At 35.0% G+C, this 14713-nt stretch overlaps 3 protein-coding genes across 3 annotated transcripts; 1 reads left to right on the top strand and 2 right to left on the bottom strand.

The window, feature by feature from the left end:
- Positions 1 to 643: 643 nt before the first annotated feature.
- On the top strand, positions 644 to 5081 carry LOC105182003 (5-hydroxytryptamine receptor 3A). The gene is made up of 7 exons (XM_011139130.2): positions 644 to 944; positions 1189 to 1233; positions 1399 to 1508; positions 2084 to 2297; positions 2475 to 2661; positions 2772 to 2924; positions 4067 to 5081. The coding sequence occupies exons 1-7, from the start codon at positions 714 to 716 to the stop codon at positions 4408 to 4410; spliced, it is 1284 nt and encodes a 427-aa protein (XP_011137432.2). The 5' UTR covers positions 644 to 713; the 3' UTR covers positions 4411 to 5081.
- A 1029-nt stretch (positions 5082 to 6110) lies between these two features.
- On the bottom strand, positions 6111 to 8082 carry LOC105182002 (uncharacterized). The gene is made up of 3 exons (XM_011139129.2): positions 7627 to 8082; positions 6445 to 6792; positions 6111 to 6347 (listed from the first exon to the last, which is right to left on the bottom strand). The coding sequence occupies exons 1-3, from the start codon at positions 7934 to 7936 to the stop codon at positions 6190 to 6192; spliced, it is 816 nt and encodes a 271-aa protein (XP_011137431.1). The 5' UTR covers positions 7937 to 8082; the 3' UTR covers positions 6111 to 6189.
- Positions 8083 to 12407: 4325 nt separating this feature from the next.
- Positions 12408 to 13804, bottom strand: LOC105182013 (uncharacterized). Its single transcript, XM_011139143.2, has 3 exons — positions 13498 to 13804; positions 12724 to 13080; positions 12408 to 12592 (listed from the first exon to the last, which is right to left on the bottom strand). Exons 1-3 carry the CDS (start codon positions 13802 to 13804, stop codon positions 12408 to 12410), a joined length of 849 nt encoding a protein of 282 aa, XP_011137445.2.
- Positions 13805 to 14713: the final 909 nt, after the last annotated feature.

The following is a 14713-nucleotide window of genomic DNA, read 5'->3' as shown; positions in this document are numbered from 1 at the left end:
TTTCTTACGTTTATTCCGTTCTGGAAAATAGATAAAATTCAACAAGCTGTGACATCAGCAAAAATAATATTGGTAAAATATTTAGAAAAGCATTTTGCAGCTTAAAGCTTCTAGTTCTCATATATATATATATATATATATATATATATATATATATGTATATTGCGAATAATAATTTCTTTGCCATGTTAAATCGTTCTATTTGATAATAAAAAAAATTTTTGCAACATTGCTTACAGTTCGAAGTAACAACTTATAAAATTTATTATATCTATATATTGTATTTATTTATTGTACTACATCAAATATAACGATTTAACATGTCAAAGAAATTATTATTCGCAAATAATATAATCTTCTATTGTTCTATCTCACAATCACAATCTTGTGCAAAATATTTTTTTTTAATAATTCAATAGAAAATAAAACAAAATAATTCTGACTTGTCATTGACAAAATTTGCTCAGAACTGACGTATGATTAACGAGTGGCCAGAATTGTAAATCTAAGAATCATTCTATACGGAGTCCTGTGATATGTTTTAAACATTGATAAAGAGCTTGTCGTCATGGGGCGGTCTTCGGGGTCTGCAGTTTTACATTTCACTGGGCGTACTATTATTATCGTCACTTCGATACGCGTGTTCATCATCGTTGGACGATAGAGTTGTCGCGCGTTCACTCGTCGTATGACTTTCTCATCGTACATCCAAGATGGATGGGAACGGTCTCCTCCTCATCTTGTTATTTATCTTCGACGTCGTATGTGTCGACGTGATAATGTCGTATAGTTCGAGACGGTGCAATGATGTCGAAAGCCAATCGAGCATGCTTCAATTGAAGAGGCACCTCCTCTGCGAGTACGACCCTGACGTAAGACCAGTGCAGAACAATAATAATGTGACGCGCGTGAAACTGCATATAATTCCGCAATTTCTGCAATATGTAAGTACCAGTGCGATGCTAGCATACGTAAATACCTTCGCCAGAAAATCCCCCTCCAACGTTTCAACAAACTACGCCGAAATGATGGTGATCAACGACGGAAACAACAATAATAATGTTGAAAGTTACGAAAGCCTCTAAATTCAAAACTGAGGGGAATTTCTGAGCCTGAAAAGTACGACGCGGTAAAATAGACGCAAAGAGGGAAGTTCCCCACTAAGTAAAGCCGCAATCTGCTTCCCAGATAAACGAGGAAGAGATCTTCGAACTGCACACGTGGACATCGATGGTACGTTTGACTCCGAACGATTGAGACAATTGGTGAGACATCGGTCGCCCGACCTGGGCGATCGATCGGTCGATTTCCGAGCATTCTTCGATGATAATTAACACCGTTTGTTTACCCTCCAAAAACTCAACGTAATGTTTCGTTCTTGTAAAATGTGACGAACAGACGTGGAACGATTCGCACTTGACGTGGGACCCCGCGCAATTCGACAACATCCAGCTGATGTTCGTGCCCGCCTACGAGATTTGGGTGCCGGATATTTATCTGCATAACGTGTAAGTAACGAATCTGCTTGACCGATTCAATTGCACGAGATTATTTGTGTGTGATACATCGTGTGTTGTACATGGGGTGTCTCGGCTTGGATGTTCAGTCAGCTCCGACGCAGGTAGAATTCATCAAGCTGAATAGAAAAATCATCAGTTTGTAAACGAAATCTTGGCTGAGAAATTCGCTCCACAGCATCATGTGCTTCTTTTCGTTCTATTTACGAGTCCTAATTGCACACTAGAATCGAGACGATTCGTTTGAAAATTCGTCTGAGCATACAACTGGCCGACTAAAGATCGCAGCATTTCCCCTCGATTTATTTTGCAACACCTTCCGTGAAACTTCCTGTCAAACGGGAGAATCTTTTTTGTTATTCTCAGGGGAGGATTCATTTCCCTACTAAATACGCGATACGTTGCAAAATTCATCGAAGGGGACTGTTGCAATCTTTAATTGGTCTTCAACTGTACAAAATATCTTTCATGTCGGTGTTGTTCAAATGAATTCAAGGGACACGGTTCGCCGAGACACGAAAGAACTAATCGAGCGAATATCGTGCGTACACGTTTATGTCCGTCAGGGACATAGACAACACCATGTTCTCAGGTTTCATGCAGACAAAGTGTTGGGTCTGGAGGAAAGGAATGGTCCAATGGTTAACACCGGCGAAGTACTCCACGTTCTGCGTCGCCGATAACACCTGGTGGCCGTACAACATCATGAACTGTTCCATACAGTTCGGCTCGTGGTCGCATACCGGCGACGAGATCGACCTCGTTCATCATACGAATCTGGTGTGTATGTGTGTATGCGCGATCATTTCTTCTCGTTCTTTCCCTCTTTTCCTTCTTCTTTCTTGCCGACAAGAATCGGTAGTTATTAATTCAGCAAAGGGTTTACACGAGTACTGCAAGTTCAATTGTAATTTTTTTCTCCTCATAAATCTGTAAATTGAATGATTCTCTTTAAAGACGACGATGGCGGATCTACACGAATACCAAAAGAACGTCGAATGGGACTTGCTGAAGATTTATGTAACGAGCCAGGAGGAAAAGCACAAATATAATTCGAACACTACCTCCAGACTGCTCTCTTATCATTTTATTCTGAAAAGACACTGGGGTATCATACGCATCGCATATGTGACACCCACTATAGGTGTGTACTGCGTATACTACACACGGTTATCGTTTTATTTCATGTTAATTATCGATGAGAATATTCTCAAAACGGTCTCGTGACGCACCGGTTCGCTTCTTTACTCATAGTGTTGATGGTGATGACGTTGACCGCACTGTGGCTGGAGCCGAAGTCCTTTGAGCGGATGGTGATCGCCAATTTCAACTTCATCTGCCATTTATTATGCATACAAGACGTGCATTGGGAAATGCCGAAGAGCGGCTTCAATACTCCCAAATTGCGTAAGTACAGTAGGAAAAAAAAATTTAATATCTCTAACAAAACTGTTTAGTTGAGGTATTTTTTAATAGCAACCAAATATCTTGTTTTATATAACAAAATATTTAGTTGTCTCAACTAAATATATTTTTCTGCTTTGTTCTCTGGACCAAAAAATGATTTTGTTGTTGGACTTCATATATAAAAATTAAGCATTTTAGTTATTTTATCCATAAAAATTACATAATAACGAAATATTATCTTACTTTAAACTAAAATAATGCTCAATGGATACTATTTTGTCTTTCTGTGCACTAAAATTTAGATTTTATATATTAAGAAAAAATTATAGTATTTTTAACAAAATTCATATAGTTAAAGCTTTTTGGTTGCTATAACAAAAGTATTATGTTATACGAACAAACTGTAATCAAACAAGATATTTGTTTACTAAGGAACTAAACAGTTTTGTCGGGCATATTTTAACCAAATTATTTTGTTGTAACAACAAAATTTTGGTTCACGCAACAATACATTTTTCCTAATGTTTGTTTATATAACGTAATACTTTTGTTATAGCAACCAAAAAGCTTTAACTATATGAATTTTGTTAAAAATACTATGATTTTTTCTTAATATGTAAAATCTAAATTTTAGTGCACAGAAAGACAAAATAGTATCCATTGGGCATTATTTTAGTTTATAGTTTATAGTTAAATAATATTTCGTTATTATGTAATTTTTTATGGATAAAATAACTAAAATGCTTAATTTTTATATATGGAGCCTAAGAACAAAATCATTTGGTCCAGAGAACAAAGCAGGAAAATATATTTAGTTGAAACAACTAAATATTTTGTTATATAAAACAAGATATTTGGTTGCTATTAAAAAATACCTTAACTAAATAGTTTTGTTAGAGATACTACATTTTTTTTCCTAGTGTAGTTTGCAATCGTGATTTTACACAATCTCATCTAATTTTATGCAGTTTCATAAAATCCTGCTTGCTCAAGTATATCTCGCGATATCTTCGTTCCTCGGCACGATTGCTTTCCGAAAAGAACGAAAGATGTGATCAGACGTTTATCTTTTTATCTCCCTTCATTGAATCGCCTCGAGAAGTCTCCTCGAGGTTCGTCTAACATTCATTAATGATCTCCAGTCACTTTCTATGAGAGCTCTTTTGCGATGGCACTGTTCGTGTTGATCCTCACGAATATCCTGCGACAACTGCAAGAACTCACCACCCCGCCGCCTGCGTGGATCTCGTCAGCTACGACGTCCCTCTTACGCAGCCGGGTCGGTCAGATTCTGTTAATTAGCATCCTGGATCCGGCCGTAACAGCTAAGATAGAAATTGACGCGGACGATAACGCCGATCTCGTGCAGTCGAACAGCAAGAAATCACCATGGAGCTACGTGACAGTATTGGTCGGCTGGTTGGCATTTTCGGCCATCCTCCTCACGTACATCGTGCTATTAGCTACGTGTCTGCCGACGATCTGAAACGCCGATGCCTCGTTAATACTTGAACTGAGCGCGGGACTAAGCAGTGATCGGCGCTGTAATATCGCCGCGTTTCATTAAAGCGTCGCGATGAACGCGTTAAGTTTCGGCGTAGACATCGATTACACTCAATTCATTCTTCTGCGTGTACTTTACATCACAACTATCACAGTAGTTGAGCAATTTTTTAATCTAGAGTTGAAACGCTATCAATACGGGGAGAATATTCTTTGTTACTCTTCTTTCAGAACATAACATATTGATTTCGAGCCTTTTAAATGTTAGCAATTCATACTGTCGGCTTTGAATTACATGAACATCTAAATCGATCATGGTCTATGTAAGAAATTAGGTACTTACCCGGCGAAAAATAATTATATTATGAAATAATTATAATAAATTTTGTCTCTTTATAGCGATGTATAATTATACGTAGTTATGCAGCGTATGCGTCACAGCAAAGTTTGCGTATCGTGATGGACACCTTGTATATATCTAGACTGAAAAAATGCTATTGGACAAATACAATTAAAGTGACTGCTTATGTCTACGGCAGTCCGTGATATAAACGTATAACTGAACGAAATAATTTCTTCTTCTCGTCGTTCAACGACATTTTTCTTCAGTGTCGATATATATATAATTTCATATAATTATATATGGAGATCATATATGGAGAGACAAAATTCTCGTGTAATCTTATATGTCAATTATATCTTTTTCTTATAATCTTTTTCTGATTGCGAAGATATTTAGAATATATAAGATTCTATATTAAATCTTTCAGCCTGTAGATATTCTTCAGTCAGTGAGATAATATTATTGGAACATACAAGTAGGGACCAAGTTTAAATCTTATCTCTCTATCTCTACCTTATCTTCTCTCTCTTATCCTCTATCCTATCTTATCTCCTCTTATTATCTTCTCTATATCTACAAGGAGAATGTCGTTCATTGGTAGGATGCTATCTATGAATTCCATTCGTAACACTCACTAGTTGCTTTATCTTCGCCGAGAGCAAAGATAGACAAAGATAGACAGTGTCAGTACGTACAATTTTCGAGCACCCCGTGGATCGTTGTATATATTTTAGCGCAAATGGCGCTATATTTATTCGAAAAAATATCTGACAAGCGACAGTATAATTATTCGATGTACACACGATGTAATTTTATCGAACAGTAACTCTTTTTCGACGAGGGTCACAATCAAATAATTAACCTGTCAGGTGTCAATCAACTTTATCATGCAAAGGAAATTTGACCCTTTTCCTCCGCCAAGAGAAGCTAACGGCAGTCAAAAATGTGCGGAACAAGCATTGGCCGAATTCAGCTTTCAACTACCTGCGCTCAGCCCTCCTCTTACTTTTTTTACTTTGAAAGACCAAAACGCCGCTATGTCCACTTTCTTTTCCAAAGGACTATCTCATTAATTCTGTTATTCATTTAATACATATTCCTTTATTTATTTCCATTTTCTTCGTCTTTGAACAGATATCAGATCACTCGTATAATTTCTAATAAAAACGGCAAGAAATAAAAATATCAATATAGATGAGGAGACGAACGCATGAACTTTGTAATTGGTAATTACAAGCCGGAGAAATGTCCAAAACATGATTGAAAGATACTTAGAAATAAAAATCAGAGAGTTATTATCTAACTAAATTGTTATATTATCTAATTAAATATCACAACAATATATTGTTTATGTCATATTATTATAATATATGTAATATTATAATTATTTTGTCAATGGTAAACGCATCTGTATGTACTTTACGATGTATGTATTTTATAATCGACCGCGTAGATCAGCAGGCGTTCAAGTATACATCCCGGTAATGGTAGCTTCTTTAAAGATTTCGTCATTAATTTTCCTTTCACCCTAATGCACTGGAAAATTACTTCGCGGCATAAACCTTGTAACGACAGTACTGCGGAAGTATAGAATAATATATAAATAACACAAGGGATATCAGTTCCCTTAGCAGGTCTCGTCGTTTGGCAGATCGACATCGTGCAGATACGTACCGTCATATACCGGGAGCGTCCGCAATTGCAGTACAAATTTGTTTAACTGAATCAGCAAATATTTTTGTTCTCTCGAAGGTAAGAGAAACTGGCTTTGATGTACGGCATATTTGTCCACTACGTATATAAAAGTGTCGTCTCTGTGAGGAAGTTGGTAGTAAAATATGCCTACAAGGTGACGATGTAGCAAGTCCGTTTGGCTATCTTGAAGGAGTACTTTCTTTTCATATATACTAAGCACGTGCCGACGCAAGATACTGAATAGAACTTCACTGCAAGATGGTTGCGGTATTTCTTGATTTTCGAACAATTTCCTAAGTAACCGCTCCCTTTGGTCTTGAGTAACAACTTGAGAATAAACAAGGAAACAACAATGTATAATTCAGCACACACATAATGTTTAAATGCACAATAAGCTACTGAATACTGAATGCGTCCAGTCATGTACACACGCGTGTGTTATTATATCCAACGGATAATTTAATATTTTGATTATTCTCTCCTTATAAATATGTCATTATACCGACAAGTAAATATTGACAATATTAAAAGCAAGACACTCGTATATCATGCTGCTGTTGTGTACCACGTATTCTTTGTTTAATTTTAACTTACAAGATATCTCGACGTATGTATGTATGTATGTGTCGGAGTATGAAGATAAAACTCGTTAAATTAAATAGAATAATTTTCAACCACTTTGTTAGTTATCACGATCACTAATGTGATATTAATAAAAGAAAATAGATATGCACGATAGAAAAAGCTTGTATTATGATAACATCCAGCATTACTTCCATTGTGACCAAAAGATTGTTTAGAGATAAATTCAGGCTAATTTCAGGTATAATTTCAAAATAATTTCAGATGAGGTTTTAGCTAAAGAACTCACTGACCGCGTTCTGTACATTGATTGACCAATCTTGTTTCATCGACAAATCAATCATTAACACTGCAGTTTACATAAAATGGTAGAAAATTTTTCCATGTAGTTTAACGAGTTCCACCTTCATACGAACACGCGGACATCTAAATCCGGGTATCCTACACGCAGATACAAATACATAGATACGGAGTGTGCAAAAATAGCCGTCGTCGTTTAACTTCAGAGAACGTATTATGATCTAACGTTTCTCAAGTACACAATCAGGGGCTCTGAATAATCGATCGGTACATACTTACACGGATAACTTGTATAAGAAGATCGTAAACTTATGAAAAATCTGTGATTCTGCGGATCTTCAACGCGATCAACGAGGCAACATTGCAAAAGATTAATGTATTTTATGTCTGATCTGCGTTTCGTTAATTCCACGAGAAAGACCTCGCATGGTTTCAGCGGCTTCTCACTGACAATGTAGGGTGTTTCAAACATATTATCAGGATCATCTATTATAGAGAGAAAAGAAGGTTGAAAAACCGCGATAGTGTTATCCTCATAAAGACTGATCGCTGGATGCATTGTGCGTAATTTGGGAGCACCCTTGTTCATTGTAACTATTTTTAATTATAACTATTTTATTACAAATAAAACTACACTCTCGCGAAAAAAAATCTGTGATAAGCGTCGATGAAACTTTGAAATCGTAGTCACTATTTTATAGAAAAGCGAGTGAATGATCATTTGACAAGCATATGTCTTCGTTAAATACTAACCGACGCTCCGCTCTAGCCAAGTTCTATATACTTGCTAGTGATAGGCGATATTTTAGAAAAAGTCAATTTCTGTATCGATCTGGAATCGATATAACTAGAATCGATTTACTAAATATCCGATTTGAGAAATCTTTTAAACATCATTTTCGTGATATTTTTCTGCTCGCAAGAAACAGCGTATAACATTTTGTCATCTTTTTGAAGTATTTCTAAGTTATCAGAGTCATATAAAAACGAAATATCTTTTAGAGAGCTATTTGATAATATATTATTGCCTGAGTAGAAATACCTGTATATCTAGGACTTAAACTGAATAACTAAAATTTTAATCAGTTGGATTGTAGTTATATTTGTATAACAGTTTTGCCTTCTTCAGTTTTATTTTCTTCTAAAATACATAAAGAGAAAGCAATACTCTAATTGTGTCAAATGTTGATTCTATCGTGAATTCTTTATTAAATAAAACAATATTGAGGAATAAGCATATCAACGGAACAAAAATCAATTTTCTATTGACAGAATCGACTTATACAGAATCGACTGAGAAAAATCGATTTTTGGATAAAGAAGACCCATTTTCTTGAAATCTAACAATTCGGACATTACTAAACTATCTGCTTATCCCTTCTTTTGTATTCAAAAAGAACCCTTTCTTTCCCTTTTAAAGGATTCTTTGTATTCCTCGTTTCTTTCATTTTTTAAATAGATACTAATTTTTAACACAGATGTGAATTAAATATTATTTGAATATGTATGAAAACAAATTGCATCAACTTTGTAAACAACAGTCATAAGTTGAAAATGCCCAAAATGACACTAAATGTTATTTAAAATATTTGGAATAAGGAGGGGGGGAGAGAGAGAGAGAGAGAGAGGGAGAGAGAGAAAGAGAGAGAGAGAGAGAGAGAGAGAGAGAGTTGTCATTATATAATTAAATAATATTGTTGTGTCCGAGCCACAAGGTTTGTGGCAGCGTCCGTTGTCCGTGAGCTTTAGACATCTGATGTCGATTTGGACAACTGAAGGATGATTGTCTAGTCGGAAAATCGAAAGAGGGGAAACAACAACAGCTGACAGAGAGTCTCCGGTAAGCTATCATCGAGGACAAACGCGAGAATTGTCAAATAGAGAATTATTCCTGTAAAAAGCTTGAGCGAGCTGCGCTGTAAATAGTAAAGCTTCTTATTCTAACGCGAGTGTTCTCATTTTCTCGAATGCGCGGCGCGAATGTATGAGTGAGCGCAACAATATATTATATTATATAATTATATACATTCCAATGTGTATACTATTATTATATAATATTTCACACAATCTTATTTTACTGTTTATAATCATACAACTAAATTTCAATGACAGATATTACGACTGCTTATTGTTTAAACCATATATTGCAATAGTTACAATGTGAGAAAGTTTCGAAAATATTAAAAATCTCGCGATTAAAAAAATTATCCGGTTCTTGCTGTTATATTCCAAATTTTCCTCTTCTCTTGTAATTTCTTTGTATGGGAGTATCTCTGCGTGAATTAATCTATTTTTGCGCATGAACCTTCAATTTCTTAGTCAGAATCGTCGGTAAAGACAACCTCTTTAAACGTTTCTTTGTCAACTTCCCTCTTCTCCCTTCTCAAATGCTGAAAAATGACTTCGCAGGATAATGCCTGTAATGACGGCGCTATAAATAGACAGAATAATATATAAGTAAAAATAGGTTGATTCTTTAATGTCATTTGACGGATCGATATAATTTCAATGGAACTTACCGGTATATAACGGAAGCGTCCGAAATTGCATCAAATCTGGTAGCATGTATATACACAGAGATACTGGTTTCCCCGGCGATAAAGGAAATTTTGTTGTCGTAATCATATTTTTAGCCACAATGAATCGAATACCTTTGTATTCGCTCTTTTCTATATAAAATATGCCTAGACGATCACCCGATAAATTGCATATAATATTCAGATCATCTGAAATATCATTGTGATGCACGTGCTGACGCAAGATATTATTGCTATAAACGTTGCTATTTTTACAATTTTTGGTCCCGAATGAATGTAGATGTTTTGGAGAAAAAGTCCAAATAAGAGAATTGAGCGATTCGTTGTTATTTTGCGTTTCTGTTCCAATGCAACAAAGTAGCCGATGACAACTTTTCATAAATAAGCTTGATGATCTCCAATATTTTGGCAGTAAAAGACGGTTTATCATGATGGGAATTTTTCAGTATACCTTCGGCTTTGGCTAGACGCCATTTGTACCAGCTCTCTTCATCCGACGGGATGCTGTTTTTTTTTTTTACAATTTGGGAGCGCGTTAATATTTTTCGTCTTTTCTTGTCCATTTCTATGGATTCTAAACTCACGAATAGCCTTATTTGCGTCCGCTTGCCTCGTTCAACGCCACGCTGTATTCTGCGTTCAGAAAGCAGATATTTCTTCAGACAGGTCAAAATCTATTGTGTGTTCGAAAGATCCTAGTTGTAGGGCATTTTACGATGTCTCCAATCGACTCATTCGTGCCTGTTCAACACATACACACACTTAACGCCAACACGACGTTCTATTGTGCGCCGAGCACTGAGCGCACGCCAGATGCCGCTTCCTATATAGTGATATAACTTTGTTAATATTGCGATTTGAGCGAAATAGTTGCACAGATATATTCTCTATACTAAATAGTTGCAAAAAAAATCGACTTTTTGAACCCGCTAGACCAAAATACTTCCTTAAATCGATTGATTGTTTAATTTCTTTGAAAAGATTCATGCAATATTTGTTTAAAAATCTATTTCATATATCTGACAGTTCTCAAGATGGCAGGAAAAAGATGAATCTTAAGGGACAATTTCGTCCCTTAAAGTTACATTTCGATTCCTCGTAGGACTAAATTCAGCGTGATAATTTCGTTACATGTATAATAGTTTTACCTTCTTCAGATTTATCTTCTAGAGTACACAAAGATAAAGCAATATACTAATTGTATTAAATATTGTTTCCGGGATGAATTCTTTATTAAACCAAATAACAGTAATGAATAACCATATCAATGGATCAAAATTCGGTTTTCTATTGACAGGATTGATTTATATAGAATCGATTCACGCATTGAACAGAAAAGATTAAATTTATAAAATTTATAAAAACCGATTCTGGAAGGAAGAAGAGAGAATCTTCTCGAAAGCGAACTAAATTTGGCCATTAAACTACCTGTTCGTCCCTTCTTTTGTATTTAGAAAAAAACTTTTCTTTTTCCTTTTAAGGAGTTCCTCGTATAATAGTTCTTCGTTTTCTACCTCTCCTTTTATTTATCCAAAGTTTTTCATTTTTTAGACATATATTGGCAATTAAAAATGAATGATACATTACGGTTATTCGGTTATGACTCCACACACACACACACACACACACACACACACACACACACACACACACACACACACACACACACCACACACACACACACACACACACACACACACACACACACACACACACACACACATATCGAGGATCCAAATAACTCTCATAATAATTAACCCTTTCGCTTCGGCAGTCCGAAGTGCCGTCACTGAACGGAAGTACGCGCCAGAAATGTGCACAATGCGCGTGGTTTATGTATATACGTTTTTCTAAGTCTTAAATAACAATTGTGCTTCATAAGACAATCGTTGCTCTAATATAACAAGTATAGTTTACATTTTTAATATGAAAAGACTTATACAAAATTGTATTAGTTATTCTAAAAACATTAGACCAATTACAGTTTACATATTTTTAGGTGTTTATATATTTCCAAGACTTTACGATTAAATGTTTAATATAATTAATAATGTAATGCAAATTAGTTAATATATAATTAGTTAATATATTAAATCTCTAAAAAAACGTATATTAAATATCGTTTCACTGTTGAATGAATTCGACAGATTTTTTCGATAGAATGAAACAGTAAACGATCGTTTTGATGTCTGAAGTATATTACTTAATACATTTTGATATCGTAACAACAAAGAGTAGTTTTAATATGTGATTAATCCAGTATATCAATAAAATCAACAAAAGAGGTTCTGCCGATAACGAAGAATTTATCATCGACTACAGATGACACTTGTATACACATCATATGGATGCCGGATATATCCGGTGCTCGAAGCGAAAGGGTTAATTATACAATTATACTTTTATCTTTTATAATTATACTATTTATTTTTATAATTATACAATTATACTTTTATCTTTTATAATTATACTATTTATTTTTATAATTATACAATTATACAATTTATATTTTATTATACAATATTAACAAATGAGGTGAGAAGAAGAGGTAACATAAGTGAATTCTACGTGTTGTTCGTGATTTATCAATTCTTCAGTCAGAATCTTCGGTAAGTGCAAGTTCTTTGCAGACGCCTCCGTCAATCCTTTGTTCTTCCTCTTAATGTGTTGCAAAATTGCTTCTCGGCATAACCCCTGTAGTGATGGTACTGTAAACAGAAAAATATATAAATAACTAATATATATAATATATAAAAAAATATATAAATAATAAATAACAAAAGGTCGGTTCTTTAATGCCGTTTGGCGAACCGACATAATTTCGCCGCGACGGACGTACCGGTACATAACGAAAGCGTCCGAAATTGAATCAGTGGCCTGTTCATGCGCAAATGCAGATATATTGGTCTCTCCGGTGAAATATCAAACAGTGTCATTAGAATAACATTTTTAGTAATTAAGAATCCAAGGCCATTGGAGTATGTCTGAAAGTTGTCGCATACCATGTAGAATATAGCTACACGGTCACCTGGTAGACTGGAGACGTCATATTTATCAGTATCTATAGGAAAATACAATTTTGGAACATAGTCCCATATGTGTCGATGCAAAATATTTAATACATCGGACTCATATAACTTCTCATATATAGTTCGGTCAACGCACCACTGAGAAATGAAATTGAACATAGCGTCAGCTAAAACAGTAAATGCAAGAATAATAAATCATAATTCAATGAATGCACGATGCGATTATAAATTCTGGATATGTCTAACAATATACACGCATTTATTATATCTATTAGTTAATTTAATACTTTATTATTTATAATTTATAAATATTTTCTTATCGAAATATTATTGTACTAATAAATGTTCAACGATATTAAAATAAAAAAATTTATATAATGCTACTGTTGTATAATACACTTTCCTTATATAGTTTAAAGAGACGATATCGTAGATGCGAAGAATAAAGGGAATATATATGTCATCGGCGCAAATTTAATTAATTGCAAAATATGCCGATTTAAGACACTTTAAAGAAACATTCAATAATTGATATAATCAAGTAGAACACAAGTTTTAAGTGAATAGACCGTAGGGGTACATACCATTTGAAGAAAATGAAATTGAATATTCGCCGCAGCTGGGTTGTGGCGCGGTAAGTAAATTATCATGGCTGAATGCCCACATGAATAAATCAATTTCAATCTTTACGAAGCCAAGAGTACTAGGGATCCTTATCTTCTCTATCTCAATGACTATTACTTCGAATTGCCGTAGCGGTTCCTTACTCACGAGATCAAAGTCACAAGTTTGATTAACTTCGGGTTTAAACGCTACAGTGTCCTCCGCGAAAAGCTGAGTTCGGCTACTAGTGGAGCGCCATTTGGGAGCAGCGTCGTACATTTTATTCATTTTGGAATGAGACCTACACTTGTACGTACACTTGTATGAAAATTATTTGCGATAAGCGTTGACAAAATTCTTTAACAAATATTAGCGACTTTAGCGGAAAACTATTAAACGTTCACTCAACGGAAACTGGACAGGCACTAAGCGAGCTTCACGCTCAAATATATATGCATATATATGTATACTAGTTCATCCCTTCTCCTCAGTTGTAGAAAAGAACTTATCTCTTCTCTCTCAGAGGGCGTTTCAGTGAACCTTCATTCGTTTCTTCACCTTTTCATTTTTCACCTTTTCTTCTTTCACGAGAAACAGAACTGAAACATCATCTCGGATTAGAAAGTAAACTAGAAATTGCCACTTTCTTTATTTTCGAGTAGAAACTTAAACACTGAAAGATATCACACTTTGCTCAAATATTTCTATCTCTAATAAAATACAATATGATCAGACGTATAACATCGATACACATGAAGAAGCATTGAGCTTTATAATCGGAAATTTACAAGCAGGAAAAGTACGAAACTAACAGTCATTTACCAAACAGAGGTGATAATTAACAAACCAAATGTTATTTTTTATATCTGTAAGCGGGCGGAACTAATTTTTTTAGTACCCGGAATCGCCCGTACTGGGCGTGGAAACTTGAATCATGCAAATTGAAATTTCGCTGAAGCGATGGTAGAGACACGATGAAAGTATTGTCATTCACCTCTCACAATCATTTAATATTAGAATTGCAGAACTGCAACAAGTAGCCGAGTCAGTTGTAAGTGTGCTCGCGCATAAATCTTCTAATTTTATTTAGGATCTCGTCAGAACTCACACGGAAATATGCGAAAAGTTTGTCGAGACGCCGGTCGACAAGGATCTTCAGATCATGTTAATGCGCAATTAAAAGAATCAGCAATTTGT

The sequence above is a fragment of the Harpegnathos saltator genome, unplaced genomic scaffold (genome assembly GCF_003227715.2).
Source record: "Harpegnathos saltator strain DR-91 unplaced genomic scaffold, Hsal_v8.6 scaffold182, whole genome shotgun sequence".
In the NCBI taxonomy this organism is placed as follows: domain Eukaryota; kingdom Metazoa; phylum Arthropoda; class Insecta; order Hymenoptera; family Formicidae; genus Harpegnathos; species Harpegnathos saltator.
This window is presented reverse-complemented; position numbering and strand designations above follow the sequence as displayed.

Bases quoted from the DNA above. Each gene is read 5' to 3' on its own strand.
- LOC105182003 (XM_011139130.2), top strand. From the start codon at position 714: ATGGATGGGAACGGTCTCCTCCTCATCTTGTTATTTATCTTCGACGTC. The intron at 1,234-1,398 runs GTACGTTTGACT...TGTGACGAACAG, and splicing joins TGCACACGTGGACATCGATG to ACGTGGAACGATTCGCACTT. The intron at 1,509-2,083 runs GTAAGTAACGAA...TATGTCCGTCAG, and splicing joins GATATTTATCTGCATAACGT to GGACATAGACAACACCATGT.
- LOC105182002 (XM_011139129.2), bottom strand. From the start codon at position 7,936: ATGAACAAGGGTGCTCCCAAATTACGCACAATGCATCCAGCGATCAGT. The intron at 6,793-7,626 runs GTAAGTATGTAC...TTTATTCTCAAG, and splicing joins TTCTTATACAAGTTATCCGT to TTGTTACTCAAGACCAAAGG. The intron at 6,348-6,444 runs GTACGTATCTGC...ATACTTCCGCAG, and splicing joins GACGCTCCCGGTATATGACG to TACTGTCGTTACAAGGTTTA.
- LOC105182013 (XM_011139143.2), bottom strand. From the start codon at position 13,804: ATGAATAAAATGTACGACGCTGCTCCCAAATGGCGCTCCACTAGTAGC. The intron at 13,081-13,497 runs GTATGTACCCCT...TTACTGTTTTAG, and splicing joins AATTTCATTTTCTTCAAATG to CTGACGCTATGTTCAATTTC. The intron at 12,593-12,723 runs GTACGTCCGTCG...TTCTGTTTACAG, and splicing joins GACGCTTTCGTTATGTACCG to TACCATCACTACAGGGGTTA.